Raw genomic sequence first — 22,854 nt, forward strand, 5'->3', positions numbered from 1 at the left:
AGATGGAGAAAGACTAAAACTGAAGCAACACAGCGCATTCTCCAAAATGCCAGCAGTAAGCTCTTACCATCAACACTAGAGCAGGATGGTCAGCCGCAAAATCCAATACCAGCTTCCGGGCTGTCTCGGGCTGAGAGCAATGATGATGAGCAGTAGATCCAAACTGCTCCAGAACCTACCACTCTGGTGACGAAAGCTTGGAGGGTGGGCTGAGCAGCTGGGGTGTCCTTGAAGCCCCAGTGACTGTTGAATCTAATCAAGCAGAGCACCCTTCTCTCAAGACAGACTTGTTTTTCAGACTGTCCCAAAGTCATCCCTGAGACAGACATGGAGCTCGGGACACTGGATGAGAGGACTTGATGCCGAGTCCTAGGAAGCTTTGAGTCAGCCATGTTTGATGACAGGCAGCCAGTTTTGGCTGCCCCCAGGCTGACTAGAGAAAGCTCTCTTCCAGGGTTATAGAGCCCAGGTAGGCTGTTCTAATCTGTGAGATATCCAAGGAGATGAAGCATATAATGAAGTTAAAATATTCTGCTAATATAGAAAAAGATGAACAAATGTCTAGCAAGATTCTTCAACTTAAAAAAATAATTTTTAAATTAAAAAAATGTATTACATCATCCTTCATTTTTGTCCAATGTATGGTTTTCCTGAATGGCTCTGATCTATAGTTGCCTGAGGATTTTGATCTTTATTATAGTTACCTTATTTTTCTGAGTCCTTTTTTTGTTTTCTCTACATTTCTCCTATAAGTGAGGCCATTTGATTTTTTTCTTTTTCTTTCTGTCATTTTGCTGAGCATAATCCCTTCCAGCTCCATCCATGTTGCCACAATCAAAAAGGGTAAACAATTCTTCAATTTTTATTTAATGTTTGGAGTTACATTTTTGCTCTTCCATATGTGCACGTGTTCTCTTCGCCCATGCTCATATCCCATCTGCCTCCCCGGCTTCCTTCCCCCATTCCCTCTGGTAACCATTATATTCGTTCACTGAATTCTAGATTTAGTTCTACTGTATTTTGCCTGTGTATGTTTTTTGGTTATTTATAGTCCAAAGATGAATTAAACCTGATGATATCTATCTTTTACTTTTGACTTATTTCACTTAAGATAATCACCCTGAGATCTTTTATTTTGTCTCAGATGCCATTCTTCCACTTATTTCCACAGCTGTTTTATTCCATTGAATATATATTCTATGTTTTATCCATTCCTCTACTGAAGGGCACTTAGCTTGGTTCCATGACTTGGCAATTGTGGACAGTGCTGTTACATGGGTGTGGGTAAATATTTTTGTGGCAGCATTTTCATATTATTGGGGTAAATACCTAAAAGAGGTATTGCAGAAACACAGAATTTTCCTTTTTATTTTTGTAAGAACTCTCCATACTGTTTACCACAGGGGCTGTACCAACTTCTTTCCCACCAACAATAGCCAGAGTCCTTTTTTACCACAATCTCACTAACATTTGTTGATCCCATTCTCTTTTTATTTGGGCCATTCTCACAAGGATGGTGTCTCAATGCGGTTTTGATTTGCATTTCCTTTATAAGTGATATTGAATAGTTTTTCACATATCTGTTGGCCACCTGAGGTATCATTTTTAGAAAAGTGTCTACTTCGGCCCTTTTCCCATGTTTTGATTGGGTTATTTATTTTTGTTGCTGTTGGATTGTATAAGAACTTTGTAAAATTTGGAGATTAGTGCCTTATCACATGTATGATGTGAAAATATATTTTTTTCATTCTGTAGGTTGTCTTTTTGTTTTTATGATGGTTTCTTTTGATGTACAAAGTTATCTGGTGGCAAGATTTCTTCAAATACCATTTTGCTTTCCCTTATCCATTGTGACTGTTAATATATTGCTGACCTCTTTCACAGTTAGCTTTGAAGACTCAAAAAAGTCTTTTTGTTTGTTTCTGTGGCTGTTATAACTGGAGGCAGGAGGAGGTGAGTCTGGATGATGGTCAGCCTACCTTTTGCCCAGTTCGGTGGACACCGGTCAGTGCGGCCACACACACACTTGCAAGTCCATTGCTTCATGTCACCACATTTAGTTTGTTCAGTTGTTTCTTCAGCTGCTTCTGACCAGTGGGAAAACATGACCTGCTGTCTGACAAATAAAAAGTGGTGTATCTGATATTCGATTCAGACTAGAGGAGACAGGTGAAATCAAGGCTGAAGACTGACTTTCAGTGTGTTTTTCCCCTCCTGTGCTCTCATTAATTACATAGTGACCTTGCTTTTAGTTAAGGCATGCCACGGTTTGCATAGGAAGATATTGTTGCCACACACTCCAGTGTATTGTTTTGGTGGATTTTACTGGTGGTTTGTTTTGGGATGACTGGGTTTGTTGATTCCCCCACTCCCAACCTAGGCCAGTCACATAGTTGTGAACCTATTTATAGTAGTAGCAGGGGGATTATTGTAGTTCCTTTGGTAAAATCTATATTCCTGACTTCTTTTTCACAATCCATTTAAATCTTGGTTATCTGTATGGATATATACCCCTCCCCCCATACTTATCATGTGTAGCATAGTATGGTAACAATAGCAGAAGGTACCTCTTTTTGTTTTTCCCTCCCTTACAGTTTATTTTAAAAGGATAGCTTTGAATGCATGTGTTTAGAATACAAGATCTGTGCTTTGTATTCCATCACTTTACATCCGTTTGTGAGTCAGTCTGCAGATGTGAGTTAGGTCGGTGTTCTAAAAAGGGTTGTTTTCATGGATTAGTGCCTAGAGAAGTGCTGTATGCCCCCAAGTGTTACTGATGAGTTGGAAAGAGCCAACAGGAAATGACTTTATTTTCTCCTTGTTATCTTGGATTACTGTTCGGTCCTGATGGGAATTTGGTGAGTAGGTTTATGATGAAAGTAAGCTTTATAGTGTGGGTTGATTTTTTTTTTTTAAGATTTATTTATGCAAATAGATCTGGGGTACAGGCCAGAGGTGCAGGGGCTGTGAGAGGATTCACCAAAGACAGAGCTGGGAGCAGAACAGGCAGATTGATGGGAGTAAACTGATGAGGGGAGCAGCAGGAGGGTCAGGAGAGGTCTGCTGCACCATGTGGGTCATCACCCTGGCTGGGGATCCAACTGCTGCACTGGCTAGCTTCCCAGTGCTGCACATTACTGCATTGTGCTACCAGGGAGGGCCCAATACAGTGGACTGATCTTTCTTTAGCTTTGAAAGTTTACCTTCACCTTAGTTTTGCAAGTAAATTCTAAAATCTCAGTTCTTATTGGTAATGAATGCATGGAAACTAGGTTGGAAAAATGAACAGTCATGGGTTTTTCTGTCTGAGTTATTCATCTCTTCCTGGGTAATGTCAGCAGGAGGGATAGAAGGGGGAGACCAAAGCACAGCAGACTGGGCCAGTACCTGTGGGGAGCACTGCTTGTTGAGGCTGACCTTGGACATTGTGTGGTGTCGCACAAACCACAGCCGAGTCGCTTCTCTGTACAGTGGGTGTTATAGGATACTTAAAAAAAAAAAGTTTGTGAAGAGTATAGCTCTCTTCACAGTTTTGTTCATGGCCTTGTGTGACTTTTCAAGGAAAACGATCTATCAATTGTGAACAACACCTAGTCTAGATTGTGAAATATTCCATAAAGGAAGGGTCAGTATAGGCATCTGACTTCTGTGGATTTGATACCAGCAATCTCTTCTGTGTTAGAAACCATTGTGCTTGCAAAGATTAACAGGAAGGAGCAGTTTGGTTTGCTTGGAGTTTTGTGAGGCTTGGGACTGAAGGGTGTAGTCAGACAAAGCTATAGCTTGGACTTTGGCATTGGGAAGCCAGGGTGCTTTTAAGGTGGGATCAACATGTGATTAACTCATTTAAATAAATACCTGAGAAGAGTAAAATAAATATAGTTTTCCTCAGATGTGTATTGTCCTCTTCTTTCTGCTCGTTGCAGCTGTGGTAACCCGATGACATCAGCCTGTGTACCCTACACATTCATGGACCACAACATACAGGGAAATCATCAAATGTCACCCGAGAGCCCCTAGTCCTTTCTCCCTCACCAGTGAGCTCTCTGCTCGTGTCTCAGTGGAATCTCCTAATTGTGCACTGGTTTCCATCCCTCCAGTGCGCCACAACTTTCTCTTTCCCAAGTTAATTTTTTCTTCCTCTCCATCATCTCCAGATCATGCAAACAAGCTGTTTTTTTTAAATGTCTTAAAAATACTTTTACTCTGTACCCCAACTCCTTCCCTTTTATTTTCCTCTAAAATCTCTTAAAAGATTTTCCTGTCTCCAAGTTGCTCTTGTTTTCCCTCTTCCTCGTGAGCTCTTTCCCTACATAAGTGAAGTGAGCAATTGCTGCAGCACTCTGGGCTGATGGGGTTTTTGCTGAGGTCATGGATGATGGTCAGGTTGCTCAGTCCTGCACACAAACCTGACCTCTTGTCCTTGCAACATTTGCTCCATGGTCATTGTGTCTATTCTGACATCTCTTCACTTGGCTTTTTCATTTTGCCTTTCCTCTACTTCTTCCATCTGCTTCTATTCACACTTGGGTGCCTCTTCTGCCCCAACCTTTTGTGGCTTCCTCTGGGCCTAATTTTTACACAGGTCTCTCTTGAGCACCTCCTCCAGGTGCAAGGCTTTAAAATGCCCTCTGTGCCCAAATCTGCCTCCTTAGCTTAGATTTCTCTCCTGGACTCCCCCAGCCTGTCTCCACCTTGATGTGTTAGACATCATCAACTCAACATGGGTAACATTTGGAGTCGTCACAAGCCTGTGTCACATGCAGCTTCACCTTCTTGGTGTTGGCACCTTCAGCCCTTCTGGATGACACAGATGGAGTCATCTTTAGTCTCCTCCTCAAATGCTTCAGGAAACCTTGTTTGCTCATCTTTCTAAGCAGCTAGAGCTGGAGCTCTGGGTGTCTTGACTGACCACCCCTCCACATTCCTTCTCTCCTGAAGTGCTGCAGCTGTCTCCCCGTAGATATCCTCACTTCCTAGCAGCCACGTGCCCCTTCTCAAAGGTGTGCCCTGCCCTGTTACCCTTATGTACCTGTAGGGGTGCACTTTTCATGGGGAGAAAATGACTGGAGATTCACATTTGCTGCCTTTAAGCCTTCTCCTTAAACCGGGATGGATCATTTAAGGGATTTAAGGGATAACAAAGTTGATTCTAAAGAGAAGTCGTTCATGGAGGTTGTGCAGTTCAAATTTAAAAACATCTGTGCTGTTGGGGATCCTTGAGGGCACAGTGGGGTGGCCCTTGAGATCATGGGTGATCAAGGACTGTCAGAAGATTCTATCCCATAGAACATGTAATTAGTGGACATAGTGGTCTGTCTCCCTGCCTCAGTTCTTGTCCATTGTTTCATGTCTTTCCTCCCTTGTCTTAAATGCGAACTTCCCATACTATTTTTTTTAATGGATTTCCTCCTATTCCCTCCCACCTTTTCAGCCAACTAATGGTCTCTTCTATGCTTTTGTACTCTGAGTTTGTTCAGTCACCACCACTAGGTCTCTGTCCATGTTTCAGGCATAGAGCAGAGAATGAAAGGATGGGGCTCTAGCCTGGTTCAAGACAGTGGCCACTTAAATTTTAATTAAAACAAAGTGAAAAAAAAAAAACCTAAAATTTTTCAGTCATCTGGCTGCATTTCAAGGACCCACGTGACACACTGTTATAGAATACCTGTGTAATCACAGGCCATTGTAGCAGGTGGTACTGTGCAAGAGAGAAGAGGTGTGGACACTGTGTCCCCCGAACTCCCCCCGCCCCCCACACAGGTAACCAAAGTTGTGTTGAGAACTGGTATCCAGTGACACAGAGAGACAGGTGGGCTAGTTCAGCTAGTAGAAGAGGACTAGTCATCTGAGAAGGTAGCTGTCAGCATGGATCAGAATTAAAAAGAGAAATCTGAAAATCTGGGGTGGGGAGTTAGAGATCTAAGCAGAGGACACCATAGGAGAACCTAAAACAGGGGTACATCTGAAAGAACCCTAGTGGGACAGTGATATGAGAACCCTAACAGGCCAGCTCACTGGGGCTTTGTCTAGGTTAAGAGCTGGGGTTTATTTTTTGTCCTGAAGTATATGAGTGGGGAAGTGACATGGCCTGATTACATGTTTGCCATTTACATCATCTGCCCGATTATATTCTTTGCTTGCTCGGTGTTTTTCTTCCTTAATGTATATTGAGCTGGTCCTGAGAGCCTTGATAGATGAGCAGTAACTTGGTAGAATTAAATTAAGTGAAAAGAGGGCATTTGCTGAGGCTCAGAGTGTTAACACACTAGTTATATATAGTATTTGCCTTCCAATTGACTAAGGACTACTTACTTCTGGGTGAGACCTTATAAGGATTTGTCCCTCTGCCTTTGGTAGTGGATGAGGTGGGGTCCATGGGATCCCCTCCCAGCATATGTAGGCAGAAAATATGGAGAAAGCAGGTCCCTGGAGATGTGTTGCTACCTTGGGGAATCTCATATTGCTGTCCACTCTGGTGTGAGCATCCTTCAGTGACGGAGCACGGCACTTCCCCTGACTTGATGGACGAGGTGAATTTTAGCAACAGGGCAAGAAGACCAACTGTGTGAGCTTGAGTAGGAGGTATCAGAGGGTTCCAGCAGGGGCCTTTTCCTGCCTCAGGCTGGGACATGCCCCCACACTGCAGGGGGGCATGCAGGGGGTCACGGGTTGCCATCAATATTTCTGATTTCTCCTGGGCATGGTCCGGATTTTAAAGTTTTGGCTATTGAGAGCTGAATTTGTAAACACTAACATATAAGGCTCTCTGTGTGTCAAATATAGTCAGGCTTTGTTACGCCAGTTTGAAGCATGAGGATTTGTGAGCCTCTTCTGAATGCAGAGGCAGCTGGAACTGAAGGTTTGCATTTTGGGGTGTGTGTAGAGCCCTCACCACAACAGGCCCAGACTACCACCCCTGTTCCTATGACACTCGTCAAGGGCTACATGAGTCTAGAGACAGAATGGCAGGGCCCCCTACTGCCCTGGAGGAAGTGACTGAAGTTTTGGTGAAGGTAGTTAATGAAGCAGACTTCCACAGTTTAAGTCTAAATGATTAAGAGAAGAAGTCAAGGAACCGGCTTGGAGTCTAAGCTCAATTTACCCCTCCAGCTCGACTTCCATCTCCCTGAAGGGATTACTGACAGTCTTGACCCACATTCTGTGAGGACTTAACCTTGTGGACTCTTGGCACCAAGTCACCTTTGTAGTAAATTCCCCACATTTGGAGAGGATTCCTAATGTGCATTTTGGTTTCTGTTGCAAATGTCTCTCATGGTTTTTTAGCTTGTTATAACAATCTGGGAGAGAGACTGAATATTTTAGTGACATTGTACAAATGTGGACATCAAGGCTGAAGGTGTACATCGCTCCCAGAAACACCAGCTACGAAGGTGGCAGAGCTGGAACCTGAACCCATTCTCTGACATCACTGGAGAGCCAGGGTCTGAGTCACTGCTTCCTGTAGCAGATCACACAACAATGATTCACTCACAATCTTGCTGCATTTTTGCTAATGGCAAGCTTGGCCTTATGATGGAGATGGGAGAATGACCAATGTGGCCACTGAGCAGGAACTAGCTGACCCCATGAAAGGCCAGCAGCAGGTCATCATCTCAGAGGCCTAGAGTAACAGCCCCTGGAAGTGGGTTGGGGTGGCCCCTCTGAGCCTGCCCCTGTTTCCTGTCTGCTTGTTTCCAGCATCAGCACCAGGTCTTATCTGGACTCTGTGGAAGAGTGGGGATTGGTAGCTGGCGCAAGGATAGGCTTATGTCTGTGGCTGCAGCCACGGGAGTCAGCTGGGGCCTGAAGCCATGTGCATGGTCTCCTCCCCAGAGAACACGCTCATGTGACTCCCAGGCTAAAAAGAGAAGTAGCAATCTGAGATAGGAACGGGTCCTTATCTTCTGCTGGGGCACACTGACTGCCTTCTTTCATCTTGTTTAGGTCAGTACCATCATGCGTCTGCAGGTAGCTGTAGCAGGCCTTCTACTTCTGACAGGTGAGTGAGCAGGTAGGCTGGGATCAGAAGCTCTGGGGATAAAGGATTCAAACACATAATGTATATGTGTACATGTGTGTGTGGGGGGGAGGTGACCTGAGATCTGCTGGGTCCTGGCTGGAAGTTCAGGGCATTAGCAAAGAAAATGAAGCCTTACTCTGAAGAATTTGCTTCAACACTGAGTCACAAAATCCATGGCAGGTGAAGGAGACCTGGTGTCGCGCTGTGTCTCTTGCTCCAATTGTGTCTTGAATGAAAAGGGGTAGTGGATACAGTACAGGCAGCATCTCAGAGTTAGAAACAGTTGTCAGCAAAGGATGGGAGGGGGAAGAGGAACTGGGGGCCAAGCCAAAAGGCTTTGCTTGTTTCCGGTTATGCATTTTGATGGACTGATGTTTAGTCATGTACAAGTATTTTTTTTAAGATATGTTATAATTCAAAACATTTTATAAGATGGGTCAGGGGGAGGGAATGTAGGGATTGACATGTTCCAATATTTATAAAGAATAATCTTTGGACATGGGATTATGGAGGGGAATTGATTTTGATTACACTCTACAACTTGATTTTTATAACTAGCACAAATTATGTTGGTGATCTAAAAATGGTATTAGGTGAAATGAAATATAAGGAAGAAACCAAGCAGAGGGTCAGACAAAGACAGTTTGAAGCCAACCCTTGAAAGGTAACCATAGACGTGTGGCATCCAGAAAGGGGAGGGATGGGAAAGTGGGGTGGGCACAGTGGACCATGGGGGAGTTCTCTGGGTTCTTCGTGGTGGTGGTGGGTGTGCTATGGTGGCCACCTCTAAGGGGGTGGGGGGTCCTATATGTCCAAACTGCTAACAAGGGTATAAAACAATTGCACTTCAATTATAAAAATAAAAATTAGGAAGAGACATCATGATATAAAGCATTTTCGTGAAAAAATATTTTGCTTTAATTTGCAAAAGATCTCTGAACTTTTATGAGATGGGTCAAGGGAGTTGTAAGGTTTATGAGTTGTAAGGTTTCTTTATGCTGGCCCTTGTCAGCCACTCTTCAAATGCAGACATAAGATCTTTGTCAGACCTATAATTTGATGTCATAGCTCTCAGTTCATAGCTTGCTGTTGTTTTATTATTTCCTTGCTTATATTCCTATAGGTTTTCTATTTGAAACCTATTTGTTGATGATTTTTCATTGCTTTTTTCCTTTTTAATATGTATACTTAGAACTAAAATTTAGTCTATAAAGACTGTTTCCTGCATTTCATAAACTTTGAAATGCAGCATTTTAATTACATGTCCATTATAAATATTTATCATTTCTACTACTGATTTGATACATGAGTTGTTTAAAACTAAGTTTTCCAATTGCCAAAAGTAAGGCTTTTTTTTTTAGAAAAAGTTTATTTATATTTTATGTAATAAGCTATTTCATTCCCAGAACATCTCCCAAACTTATAGCCGCATTCAAGAATGAGTAGTTTGTTAGTTAAGAGAGATCTCAGACTTCTGTTCAGTGCTAACTTTTCCACATTTGACAACATAGTTTTTATGACCCTCACCCATAGGAGAGTAGTTTTTATTTGAAAACTTTTCTTTTGTGTTTGATTGCAGTAACACTGTTTACAAAAGTGTATAGGATGCAGGTATAGGCTTGCACCCCTTCATGCGCATGTTACCACCCCCACCAACAAGGTACCCACAGACCTCCACATCATCCATTGGGCCCCTCCCCACCCTGCTCCTCACTCCCCCTCTGTTTACCTCAGTTCTATAGTCAGATGTCAAGGCTTTGCTATTGTGCTGTTTTTGTCTGACCCTTTGTTTTTCCAGATCCCACATATAAGTGAAAATAAGTGAAACCATTGGTATTTGTCGTTCTCTTTCTGGCTTGTTTCATTTAGCATCATCCCTCTCCTGTTCTACCCATGTTGTCTCAAATGGCAAAAGTTCCTTTCTTTTCTTTTCTCTTTGGTAGCTAAGTCTTCCATTGTGTATACGTGCCATGCTTTCTTAATCTACTCCTCGGTCTTGGGCACTTTCGCTGTTTCAGCCGCTTGGCTATTGTAAATACTGCTGCCGTGAACACAGGTGTGATTGTGTTCCTTTAAGTTAGTGCTTTTATTGTCTTTGGGGAAATTCCTACAGAAGGAACTGCTGGATCATTTTCTCCAGGGAACAACTTCGGTCTTGTGGATGTTCTCCCTTTCTCTGGCTCACCTGGGTAGGTGGACCTTGCTCAGTGTGCACTGTCAAGGGTTAGGAGAAGGGATTGTTATTTGGATTTTTTTTTAACTGACCCTAAAGCTCTAAAGCCTCAGCTCCTCCTGGAAGTTTTTTTTGCTTTTATTTTTATTCCTTTTATTTTAAGTTGAACTTACTCCCTGGCCGTAAGTTTTTGTTTCTTCAATTTCTTCTAGTTATTTTTTTCTTCTGTGCAACCTCCTCTTCTGGTTTAGGGACAATCTGCTCTTTTCCACATCTCTATGTGGCAGGGGGAACTCATGTAAGGGTTAATCCAGTCATGAGCTCTGTAAGTTCTGCGACTCATCTTAGGGGCTTTGTTCACCTCAATGTGCTCAATGACCAGAGAATCTACATCTAGACCCTTAAGTTCGGCATTACTCTCTGCATTTTTAAGCATATGCAGTAAGAACTCAGCACTCTTTTTGGGCCAACGACTTTGTGTCCAACCCCACTGTTTGGCCTGGGCACACCTTCCAACACCCCTGTTGTAATGGCAGACTGGCACACACTGCTTCTGTAGAGTGACATCCTTTAGATACTTGGTGGCTTTCCGGATATGCATACCCTTGATGGCCTGGGCAGTTTCCCAAGTATTTCAACTATGTAAGGAAATAACGCCACCATATATTTAAAAGATGGAGGTCTTTTAAAATATAATTATTATTATTATTATTTATTTTCTTATACTGTCATTTATTTTGGACAGTATTTGATTTTTCCCCCTCAGGTGTGGTCCCATCACCATACAAAAAGTAAAAAAAAGAAAGAAAGAAAGAAAGAAAAGATGGAGAGCTCATCTTTTTTGTTTTTGTTTATTTTTCTGTTTTCTTTGTATTTGCAGATGCTGTTGTTTCTACTCCAATAGTGAGGGGGGTGGTGGGGCAGCCGGTCACCCTCTCCTGTACCTATTCCACCAAATCTGGGGTCACCACCATGTGCTGGGGCCGAGGGGCTTGTCCCTCCTCCAAATGCTCACAGGAGATCATCTCCACGGATGGGTACCATGCCACCTATTGGAAGGACATACGTTATAAGCTGAAAGGGAAAATCCAAGATGGGAATGTCTCTTTGACCATAGAGAATGCAGCCATGGCTGACAATGGTCTCTATTGCTGCCGAGTGGAGCATAGGGGCTGGTTTAATGACATGAAGCTCACCATGTCACTGGAGATCATACCAGGTAAGCTCTCTGTCTCCTCCCTTTTTCTTTTTCTAAGATTTATTTATTTATCCATACAGAACTGGGGTACAGGCCAGAGGTGCAGGGGCAGTGAGAGGATTCACCAGAGACAGAGTGGGGAGCAGAACAGGCAGATTGATGAAATATACTGTTGAGGGGAGCAGCAAGGGAGACAGGAGAGGTCTGCTGTGCCACAGGGGTAGTTCCCTGGCCAGGGATCGAACTTGTGGTGGGGCGGTTACGGCCAGGCCAGCACCATCGTGCTGTGCTTTAACTCATTGTGCCATCAGGAGAGTTCCATGCCTTCTCCCTTTTGACGCTTTTCCTAGGCTAACTCACAGAATTTTCTGTTTGGTAGTTATTTTCTCTTCTGCTGTTAGAAAAGGGAGGTTTCTACAATCTTATTATCCAGTACCTATTGGGAAACAGAACCACTTCTATTTGTGGAGCATGAAGTGTTAAGACCAACCTGCAGTCAAGACCAGAGGCAGTTGGCTCTTGGCTGTCAACCCAACATCTTCCCAAAACAGAGCTTCAAAGATGCTGCTGGGGCAGGGAAGAGCAGCCACTATCACCTAGTGAAATACCATGAATGTTTTTTTCAACTGAATTTTGAAAAGAATGTAAGAAAGAATATAGTTGAACTACAAAAAACTAAAAGGTATTACCATGTCAAACTGAATTTATTCAATTTCAAAAACTGCCCCACCCACCTCCACTGAGACAGTCTTGGAAGGATGTTAAAGTATCATTTGTTAACATTTTAAAGCAATTTTGGGGAAGAGAATTGCAAATGAGTAATGTGGGTAACAACCCATTGAGGTGCTGTGGCTTAGATGCAGCTCTGGGTTTGATGCTTGTGGGATCTATCAGGAAGTGGGTACTAAGAGTTCAGGGTCCTCCCCTCCCCCACTGAAAACACACAACACACATACACATTCTGGGTTTCCCTCACACATATTTCACATCACATCACAGGCATTGCTTTATTGATTTTTGAAAATTGAACTTACCTTATTGCAGCATGAAAACATGTGCATTCCTATAACTGCTCCCCAGCTGCTTTTAAGAACTTCACGAAACCCCCACATCTGGAAAGTTCACAGTTTCCCCTCTTGATGTGGGCATCCTTGAAGATTTCCTGGCCCCACCCGCTCTCCCTGAGACTCTGATGTGGGGTATGGGACCGAGTACCTGGACCTTCAATAAACCACATCTCTCCTTTCAAATTAAGAGGAACTTGTAGTTTCCCAACTTTTGGATTTGGCTTGTTTCCCTTCTGAAGAACAGTTAGACAAGGTTAATTCTGGTATAGAAAATAGCTGACTGTAGTGAAACTCTGTCTGGGCGGCAGTTTAGGGAAGCCTATAGAAGCCAGCATTACTGTGTACTCTAGACAGAAGAGAGGAGATTCATGATGACTGTTTTGGAGATGTGACATTATATTATTGGCCTGGCTGTATTGAAGAAAATGACAGAAACAAATTCACAGGAGAATTTCTAGTGCTTAGAAGCACTTTATTAGGCAGGTATTGACAAAGTCCCTGAATGGCCAGTGGGAAGAGGGTCCTTACCTCCACTCACCCATCCTTGGCTGCTGTTTCCTTATGGGCTTCTCTGTGTAGTCTCCAGCTTCTTCCAGGGGACATGTTGGCCAGCAGGGAAGACTCCCCCACTAACTGGTAGAACAGGCTTCCTCTCCAGAACTGTTTCCATAATGATTCCTGGAGATGACTGTGTCATGCCTGCTTTTGTCTCTCAACCCTTGATCAGATTTGAAACTAGAGGGGAGGGGATTGGATAGGATTTTTTTTAAAGCCTCTAACTACACATTACAACAAGCCAGCAAACTGTTGCCTGGGCTGTATTAGATTACACAAAATAGACTCACTAACTGCTGAGAAATAAAATTTCATTGGTATCTCTATTGTCTAAGGCTATTCCCAACTAGATTTGTGTGATTACAAGCGACCACAGGACCCCAAAGTCTGGAGCATTGACTCTTTGCCCTTTACAGAAACTTTGCTAACCTAATGCTCTCTATGACATAGAACAAAATTGGTTGGATTTTTTTTTTCTCTTAAAGGCAAAACCTGAGTAGATTAAAATTGGATTTAAATGAAATTGGAACTTGGTAAGAGTTTTCAAAGCAGTTGTCCCCAATCCTGGGAGCTGAGATCTCCTTTTATAGCTAGTAGAGCTGATATTTAAGAAACCTTTTGCAGGAAAAAAAAAAAAAAAGAGTGCCTTGTAAGAAAAAAGAAATTCTGGATTTGACTCTGCTTGTATATCAGATACAGTGTTTGACTTAATTATAATTTCACCTTTCTCTTTGGGGAGATCTGAGGACTTCAGTAAGTGGTGTGGGGTCTTTTACTACTTCTGACTCTAACATGAATTGAAGATATCACCTGTGGCCCCATCTAGCCAAATGCAGGAACCTTCTGTCCCTCCCCTTCACCAGTGGATGACTGCCCCCAATCTTATTTATTTGGTAAGGCTCTTGGACCTGAGAGCTAATGTCTTACTCTTAGTCATTCAACACTTGGGACAGGACAAAGACAGCTCCAGACAATAGACAGTTTCCCTTTCTCACAGATGTTTGTGAAGCTACAGAAATAGGGTATGCATGACTAGTTTTGCAAAGAGCTTCAATGCAAATCCCAACTATCATTTTCCACCTCTCAACCTCTTCAAATGTATGCATTTCAATACAGCTATTTGTGGGCCTGTCCATAGCCTTCAGAGTCATGGTGTCTGGTGACCTGGGAGAGGTACCCTGAATTCCTGGGACAGAAGTGCTTAGGCCTGCCTGGGAGAGTCTCCCTGGGGTGTTCTTGGGCTATTTTCTGCTGTCAGACTAACCCTTGCTTCATACTGATTTGTGACTCCAGCTGGGACCAACAGAGTTCCTACGTCACCTGGGGTCTCTACCTTTGCTCCTCCAACGCCAACACCCACGCAGAACCTCGAGCCAGGTAAACCATGGGGTCTCTGTGGCAGAGGTCTCCCAGAGAGATGATGTAGGCCCCTGAGGGCATTGTGTTAGGGCAGAGGGATGATCCAGGGTAGGGTTTCTTACTTGGATTCCCAACCTGGGCTTCACAGGTCTGTGAACCCCCTGTCCAAAATATCTTTACCTTTTACATTTCAGAGTAAGGATGCCATAGCTTTTTGTCAGGTTATCAAAGGGATTCATTATTTGCCCTCCCAGAAAAAACAAGGTCAGATTACTGCTCTTATACAGGTAATGAAGATGTGGTTTGGTTCTCTGGAGCCCAAGCTTATAAGGAAAAAAATAGGGGGTGCCAGAGAACAGGGGTTAGGTGAAGGAGATTTTGTGCTTACCAGGAGTTCTGACTAGGGGGTCACTAGTCCACTGTGAAGGGGGACCCTCCACTTGAAAATGAGATTTCAGTACCTGTTTTCCTGTGTGCCCAGGACCAGGCACAGGGCTTTACCAGTATTGTCATTTAATTCTTCCCACAGCTCTGTGCGTGGGGGCTGTGGTTCAGTTGTAAGTTGCCATTGCGGGAATCCAGGCCCTGGATCTAAGTCCATTGCTGCAGGTGATCTGCATAAAAAGTGGTCCAGTGGGGATTCACCCTCCATTAACATGGAGGTGGGGCCTGTGTTTTAACTGCTTTCATGCTTTCAAGCTTATGTTGGATGTTTGTCTTAATCTGCCATCTTTGCTGAAAATGCCTTTATATCAATACAATCACCCTGTCTTTTCAGAGTGATCAATGACTTACACAGTTTTGCTCTAACTTGCTTTCACTTATTTATGGAGCCTAGAAGTTGCAGAAGATGGAAAAGTAGACATCAGTTTGAAGGAATTCAGGGATTCATTACATACATGGTCATTTTTTCAATCCAGACCACATGGCTCATATGGCCAGTTACTGATAGATGAGTTCAGATTTAACCAAGAAAAAAAAAAGAATAATTGGATGGTTGTTTGTGTGGGGGACATACTAGCTTGTAATTCTGAGAACACATTTTGATTTAAACCTATTTCTAAGATGAGAAACAAAGGACTTTGGGGGAGTTTCTCAAAGTCTTCCAAACCCTTTGACCCTTTGAAGTGACTGGATTCAAAGGAATAACAGAAATGTCATGACCTCTTAACCAGAACAATTGCGTGGAACATATTGATTTCCCTTGACGCCCATTCAACCATGTGTATACTTAACCAGCAGGGACCTGAAGCATTGGGCTTTGAGCTGAATTTGGAGAGAGGGCTTTAGGTTAAAACTGGGGTTTTAGAGCAATAAAAGTGTAAGAAAATCGCTTTGTTCCAAGCTGATGAGCACACTGGAGAATCTATTGATGTTCTCATTGTTGATTTAGCTTCTTAATACTTACTTTGTGCCTGGGAAGGTGGATGGATTCACCAGATAAGGGCAGGAGGCTGGGCAAACAGGCATCGGTGATTGATTTAGTTTAGAGCAGTGATTCAGAAGAGTGTTGCTATATAGATGCATGTGACCTCCTGCAAGACAGTATTAATTGAGCCTTATCCTGATAATTTTCCTAAAGCTTTTGAGGTTAGAGTTGAAGGGAGTTCCAGTGCAGGGCATTTATCTTTGCACCTGATCCCTCTTTGTGGGACCTCTAATACATAGTAGTTGCCAAAAACACCCACAGGCTGTTGGGTGTAAGTTTGCAGGAGCAGAGGAGAAAAGAGAGATGCCGGCAAAAACTCAAACTTGTGAAAGAAGCTAAGCTTAACTGGTCATTGGTGCAGATCTAAGTTGTTGAGTAAAGGCCCTGGTCATGTGCTTTGTTGAGTTTTTTTTTTTTTTTAAAGATTTATTTATTTATTTATTTATGCACACAGAACTGGGGTACAGGCCAGAGGTGCAGGGGTGGTGAGAGGATTCACCAGAGACAGAGTGGGGAGCAGAACAGGCCAACTAATGAAGTACACTGCAGAGAGGAGCAGTGGGGGCGGATCAGGAGAGGTCTGCTGTGCCATGTGGGTCACCTCCCTGGCCGGGGATCAAACTCAGGCCATAGTGGTGATAGCTTGATCACACTAAGACTTTAAACTCCCACCAGGGAGGCCTGTGCTGTCCTGTTCTTATTTCTGTAAGAGTCCCCTCTTGGTTGGGTATTCAGTCTTAGAGAAAAGCAGGGAAGCAGTTATGAAATGGGAAAATGTGATGTTGAAAGGTGAAGACCATGGCAGAGAAGGGGAGTCTGAAAGAGCTATGAGAAGCTGGGAAGTTTGGGAGTGCTTCTCTCCCAGCACCTCCAACTTGCTCTCAACTTCAGCCACGCTCTCAGAGGAAGGGAGAAAGATCAAGTGATGCAGCTAGTGATATCCTTGCCAGGGAGGGGAAGTTATAATCCCTGAGAACAATTAAAGGAGTGATTTCAAGAAAGGAAAAGGAAACATCATCCTGCTTTTTGGTGAGAACTGGAAGGTCTCTAGTCAGAAGGAGCTGGGGGATTAAGGGCCAATATATTGATAAACTATCTGGAGCATGATCTTTATGATTTATTCATGATCATAAACTACCTATAAGATGATCCAGGGCCTCCTTACGGTAAATTTATAATAGGGGCTTTAGGGGCAGGAAGTGGGATCAAAGAGGATGCTCTCAGGGGATGACTGGGTGGAGGCAGGATGGCAAGTTGATGGTGATTTGTCACTGATGAAAAATTCTTGTCCTCCTCCACACATGAACACAGTTCTTCTGTTCTTTTCATTCCTGCAGCTAGCTCACTTTCTCCAGTTCCAGCAGGAACCCAGCCAACCACACCACCAGAAACCAGTGCCTCAATGTCCTCCAGCTTCCCAGCATGCTCTTCCCAGACAGGTAAGTTCGCCTCCTTTCCTCAACACCTGGGAGCATTCCACTTTTGATAACCTTTGACATCTTGTTGAAAGCCCTTACTCTAGAATAAGACAGTTCTTATTCTGAGTGTCCATCCCGGAGTCTAGTCAGCTGTGTGATTGGAATGAGTGACTTACCCTCTCTGAATTTGTTTCACCATTTCTAAGATGGCTGGTGTACCACCAATCTTGTGTAGCATGCCTGTGAGGATGAAATGAGACAGAGTTAAGACCTAGCTAAAAGGGAGTAATCGATAGATATAATTGTAGCTCCAATTCTTCAAGTATCTGGAATTCATACAGGTACCTGGAACTGGTAGCTCATGTGATGTCTGCACCATAGCCGCATTTCCCTAAATCAAATAAACTAGTTCTGAGGGCAAAGTTCGTACTGGACTTTCTCCCTCTGTTTAGGACCTTCAGATAGTTATATCCAGCCCTCAGGTGTCCAGGCCAAAGTGGTCACCTGTATTTATTCTTCAGCTAAGCCTCATCCCCAGAACACAGTCAGGAAGCCCCTCTGCCTGTGAGGCTGGTGCACACAAACTGAGGCTGGCTGAGGCCATCCAGGCCAGCACCCAGGAGGTGTGTCCCACTGAGGCCCAGCTCTCCCCTTTCCGGATTCCACCGGCCTTCCAGTGTTTCCATTCTGGGCAGGGCCCATATAATCTCTACTCTTTTGAAATATAAGATTTACTAGTCTTTCTTCTGGTGGAGAAAGGCAATACCAAATCCTGTGATCTTTTCCAGAGAACCCTTCCCATAGCCCTGAGCTTGGGGAATACTAGGTTAAACCCCTTTGTAATGCAGAACTCTTTTTTTTTTTTTTTGAGTCCCTGTGCCTCTGCTGAATCCAGACAAGGTCAGTCGCCTGCTGTTTCTGGTCTGACTCACTGTCCTCAGGGCTGCCTAGTCTGTCGGGGGTCCCCTGCATGTCCTCCCTTTGGCCAAGCATTCCTGGAAGCTGGTTAATTTAAAGTGGCCCTGCCGAGAGATTCACAGAGGGCTGCGATGAGATCATGGTGACATTTGGTTTTGAACATGGAATCTTTTTTGTGGACTGTTTCTGGGCACAAAAACAAGTCAAAATAGATAAAAACACAAGGGAACAGCAGTCAGAGCAGCTGCACCCCACACCCTGAGGGAGTGAGGAGCAAGGCAGTAGGCGTGGGGGACTTATTCTCTGAAATATCATGTCACTGAAACCTGGTCAAGGTAGAGCTTTCCAGAGTGGAACTGACACCGGAGCATCTGTGTCCCTGGTTCCAGTGACTGCTTCCTTCTTGGCACAGAGTGGAAGGCACGGTAGCCAAATCCCCGTTGTTCCTGAGACAGCCTCCAGGGAGCAGTTTCCTCGTGGAAGCCAACAATGTGGGGCTGAAAGGGACAGAGCTGTCACATGGAACCCACTCACGAACACATGCAGGGGCCAGGGCACAGTCACGTGACACCATACATTTAATTCTTTCAGTACATAGATCCAATCCAGTTCTCACTTTTTGCCATTGCCACATTGGGAGAACAGCATGGTTCTGCTTTGGAGACTGACAGCCTCCAGTTCACCTTCTACTCACTTGCTGTATGCCTATGGGGAAATTGTGACTTTCCCCACCAAAAGTTGGTGAGGATTGAAGAAAAAGAGGTTTTCAGTGTGCCCTGTACTTCCAAGGGGGTGTCCTCCTTCGGGCTTCTTCCCATATCATGTCATAATAATTCAAAATAGTGTTTTCCTCGCATCATCAGTCCTGCAGGTGTATCATGGACTTTACAAAGTTTATGAGATGGATGCTGCTAATTGTTTGGAATGCAAGGTTACCCCACCTAGAAATAAACACATATGTGTGCATGTATTTTTACATATACACTTATATATGCATGTATGCACATACACATTCCCTCCAATCAAGGTCATGCAGGTAAGGGGCATTGCCAGGATTGAACTCAAATTTTAGCTGACTCAAGTTTTAGCAGTTCTAGATCTGAAAGACTTATTGATGGTCATAGAATGGGCCACACACAATCTCAACTGTAGATATGGCCTGAACTTAGGTTAATATTACCTTGGACTCAGAAGCAGTCTCAGACTGAGGAAAAGGCAAACAGAGTAAACATAAAGACTTGGGAGGGGTGATAGGCCGTCCACATTCATCACAATGAGGTCCCGCAGCTTTGGTGGGGACGTGGGAGAGGCAGAGTATTCAGAGTATTCATTTCGTGGGACTGTAGCGTGTGGGGTCCTGAGCAGAGGCTCTTGTGCTGAAATTGGAACTTTGTTTTCCTATTCAGTTGTTTCCTCATTTGTGAGAATGGTCTGGTGGAAATTGCTGTGAGCTGTCAAAAGCTCACTAGAGGAGAGCTACTCTGTAAAAAGAGATTTCTGTATTTGACCTGGAGTTGCTAAGAAGTTCAGCTCAAATGTTATACATAGGGTTTTCAAAAACACTTTGAAGATGGGAACTTTCAAGACAGAAGGGTGTCACATCCTTCTGTATGGGATTTAGACGGTGCAATGCCTGTTGGTTTAGAGTTGGATACCACAGGTACTTTCTAGAATTCCTCTTCTAGCCTCACAGCATAGCAAGTAGGAGTTTAGGAGCCAGTAGTTTCTATTTTACGCACGTTCTAATTGTAACACCAATGAAATGTCCATTTTGTAAAGGGGGTTATGGTATCCAGGCGTGCATGGCCCCTAGGCATTCATGGACACACCCCCAGCTGGCATGATTCCTTACCTTGAGTGACACTTTTAGTGGTTTCCACTCAGGGCTCTGTGACTTCTCTGACACTGTGTATGCATACACATACACAGATGCACACTGTGTATGCATACACATACACACATGAGAAATACTTAAGGAGTATAACAAGCGGGTAAATGAATCACTGCTGGCCTCCTGATTGGGCTCTTGTCTTGCTTGTAGCATTTGGTCATATTATTATTCAACTTTTCATTCATCGCCAGAAGGCAATATGAATATATTTAGTGTCTGCAATAAAAATTCAATATTTTTTATAATTCTAATTAATTTTCCTTCTTGTTGAGCAGATGGGAATGGCACTGTGACACAGTCTTCTAATGGCCCTTGGCATACCAATCAAACTGTAAGCATATTCCTTCCTATTTTATTAGCCAGATTCTCTTATATGTCTCCTTGGATGCAAGTTACATTTAGAGATTACTTTTGCAAGACCAACCCACAGATTGATTCTAGTCTCAAAAAACACAAACAAAAGAAAGAAAAGAATTGGACTTTTAAGTAGGGAGGCTTTAGTAGATGAACCAATTTCTTTCTTTCTTTATTGAGGTAACAATGTGCATTTTCTCAAGAGATATAGTATCACACCTTTCAGATGCATGTTACCATACCATGCCCAACACCCAGACACCCATAGTGCTCCACTATGGTCCACTGTGCTTCCACTCCACTTTGCTCTCTACCCCTTCTCCCCTCTGGTAGTCTCATTTCTGCAGTCATATTTCTGGGGTTTGTTACTGCTTTGGTTTTATCTGACTCTTTGTTTTACTTCCCTATATTTCACATATCAGCAAAACCATCTGTTATTTGTCTTTCTCCTTTGGATTTATTTCACTTAACATAGTTTCTAGTTCCTTCCATGTTGCTGCAAATGGCAAATATTTTTTATAGCTGAGTAGTATTCCATCACATATATATATGATGTATATGATGTATGTATATGTGTGTATGTGTATATGTATACTACAACTTTCTAATCTATTTCTCTGTCCTTGAACATGTAGGCTGCTTTCATAATTTGACAGTTGAATGAACATAGGAGTACATGTATCCTTTGAATAGTGTTTTTGCATTTTTTGGGGTAGATACCTAGGAGTGGAACTGCTAAATCACATGACAGATCTATTTTTAATATTTGAGAAACATTCATACTGTTTTCCATAGGGGCCGGACCAGTCTAAACTCCTATCAGTATACGAGGGTACCCTAAGTGGACCAGATTCTACTAATCAGGTGCTTAATTACTTATATTTTTCCTTACACACACACATACCCACCTGCGCTCCCTCCCCGCCCCCAACACAGACACACAAAAACACAGTGCTACTCCTGGCCAAATATTGCAAAAAAAAAGGAATGAACTAATTTTTTTTTAAAGATTTATTTATTTTATGCATACAGAACTGGGGTACAAGCCAGAGGCAGAGGCTCTGGGCGGTGAGAGGCTTCACCAGAGACAGAGTGGGGAGCAGAACAGGCAGATCGACGAAGTACACTGCTGAGGGGAGCAGTGGGCGGGTCAGGAGAGGTCTGCCACGCCATGTGGTCACCTCGGGGGCAGGCGGGAATCGAACTCATGGGGAAGTGGCTTTAGCTTCTCAGTGCAGTGCTTTAACCCGCTGTGCCACCAGGGAGGGCCGGAATGAACTAATTTAAGGAGAGCGAGTTAATATAGCCAGCAAGGAAGAATACAATTGTCTCGGGCCCTCCCCGGTGGCGCAGCGGGTTAAAGCACTGCACTGAGAAGCTAAAGCCACTTCCGCATGAGTTCGATTCCCACCTGCCCCGAGGTGACCACATGGCTTGGCAGACCTCTCCTGGCCCTCCCGCTGCTCCCCTCAGCAGTGTACTTCATCGATCTGCCTGTTCTGCTCCCCACTCTGTCTCTGGTGAATCCTCTCACCCTCCGCATCTCTGGCCTGTACCCCACCTCCGGAAGAAAAAAAAAAACTTTAAAAAAAAAAAAGAATACAATTGTCTCTAAGTAAATGACATGCTTTGAATTGATATAAAATGGAGGCTATGCAACAAAAGTATGTCAGTGAAAGTGTGCCTGTAGACCTCCTAGTGTCTTTTTAGAAGCCACAAGTCATCCTATATGGATAACTCCACTATCCACTCCCCATACAATGACTGATTAAGGAACCCAAGTCTTACACAACTTTGTGATTCTGTAAAATGTTCTCATATTTTCCCAGGGAGTTTATGAAAACCGAGGGGACTCTCAGCTCATGATGTTTCTCAGAGCTTCCTTTGATGATAAGTTGGGCCAATTTATAAATAGGAACTTTTCTTTTGGTTCCCTTAGGAAAAACTTTTTTTTTTTTTTTTTTTTTTTTGTTAATGGCATGTGGGTAACTCTTGGAAGCAAAAGCAGTTTGAGCTGTGAGATAATCCTTCTGATCACAGTGGTGAGATGTGAGGGTGTGCCATAGGAAGGAGCGTGCACTCAGGCCTGCCTGGGTGAACGAGCAGGGGTCAAGGCCTTCGTGATAGTGAGAGGGCCGTGCTGTAGATGTGGCGGTGGGCTCTTGGGTGGCGCAAGCACAGGTGGGTCTGATGGCTGTGGCTGGGGTTGCAGGTGCCTATTTTTTCTTTCTTTTTTTATTTTACAACAGTTTATTTTCACATCATTTTGTACATTTTTTCCCCCATCTCAATTGTAATCCCCGCCGGTTTCCCATCACAAAGTCACCCGTGTGCCATCACCATAATCCCGTGCATTTCCCTCCCCACAACCCCCGCTTTTGATCCCATTCCCCACTCCACCCCCTCAAAATGTCTCTGGTATATGGTTGTTCATTATTTTTGTTATTTTCTCGCCTGGTCCATTATACT

The 22,854-nt window shown here is 43.6% G+C and overlaps 1 protein-coding gene and 1 pseudogene across 1 annotated transcript in view; one reads left to right on the forward strand and one right to left on the reverse strand.

The window, feature by feature from the left end:
- The first annotated feature begins 7,959 nt into the window (after nucleotides 1-7,959).
- Nucleotides 7,960-22,854, forward strand: part of HAVCR1 (hepatitis A virus cellular receptor 1) — a 22,622-nt gene continuing 7,727 nt past the window's right edge. The window contains exons 1-3 of the mRNA XM_004689837.1: nucleotides 7,960-8,002; nucleotides 11,077-11,415; nucleotides 20,307-20,362. Coding sequence (XP_004689894.1) covers nucleotides 7,960-8,002; nucleotides 11,077-11,415; nucleotides 20,307-20,362 — 438 coding nt within the window. The remainder of the gene's footprint in view (nucleotides 8,003-11,076; nucleotides 11,416-20,306; nucleotides 20,363-22,854) is intronic.
- LOC101630086 lies at nucleotides 10,366-10,824 on the reverse strand (annotated as a pseudogene).

The sequence above is a fragment of the Condylura cristata genome, unplaced genomic scaffold (assembly GCF_000260355.1).
Source record: "Condylura cristata isolate star-nosed mole 26May11 unplaced genomic scaffold, ConCri1.0 scaffold00026, whole genome shotgun sequence".
In the NCBI taxonomy this organism is placed as follows: domain Eukaryota; kingdom Metazoa; phylum Chordata; class Mammalia; order Eulipotyphla; family Talpidae; genus Condylura; species Condylura cristata.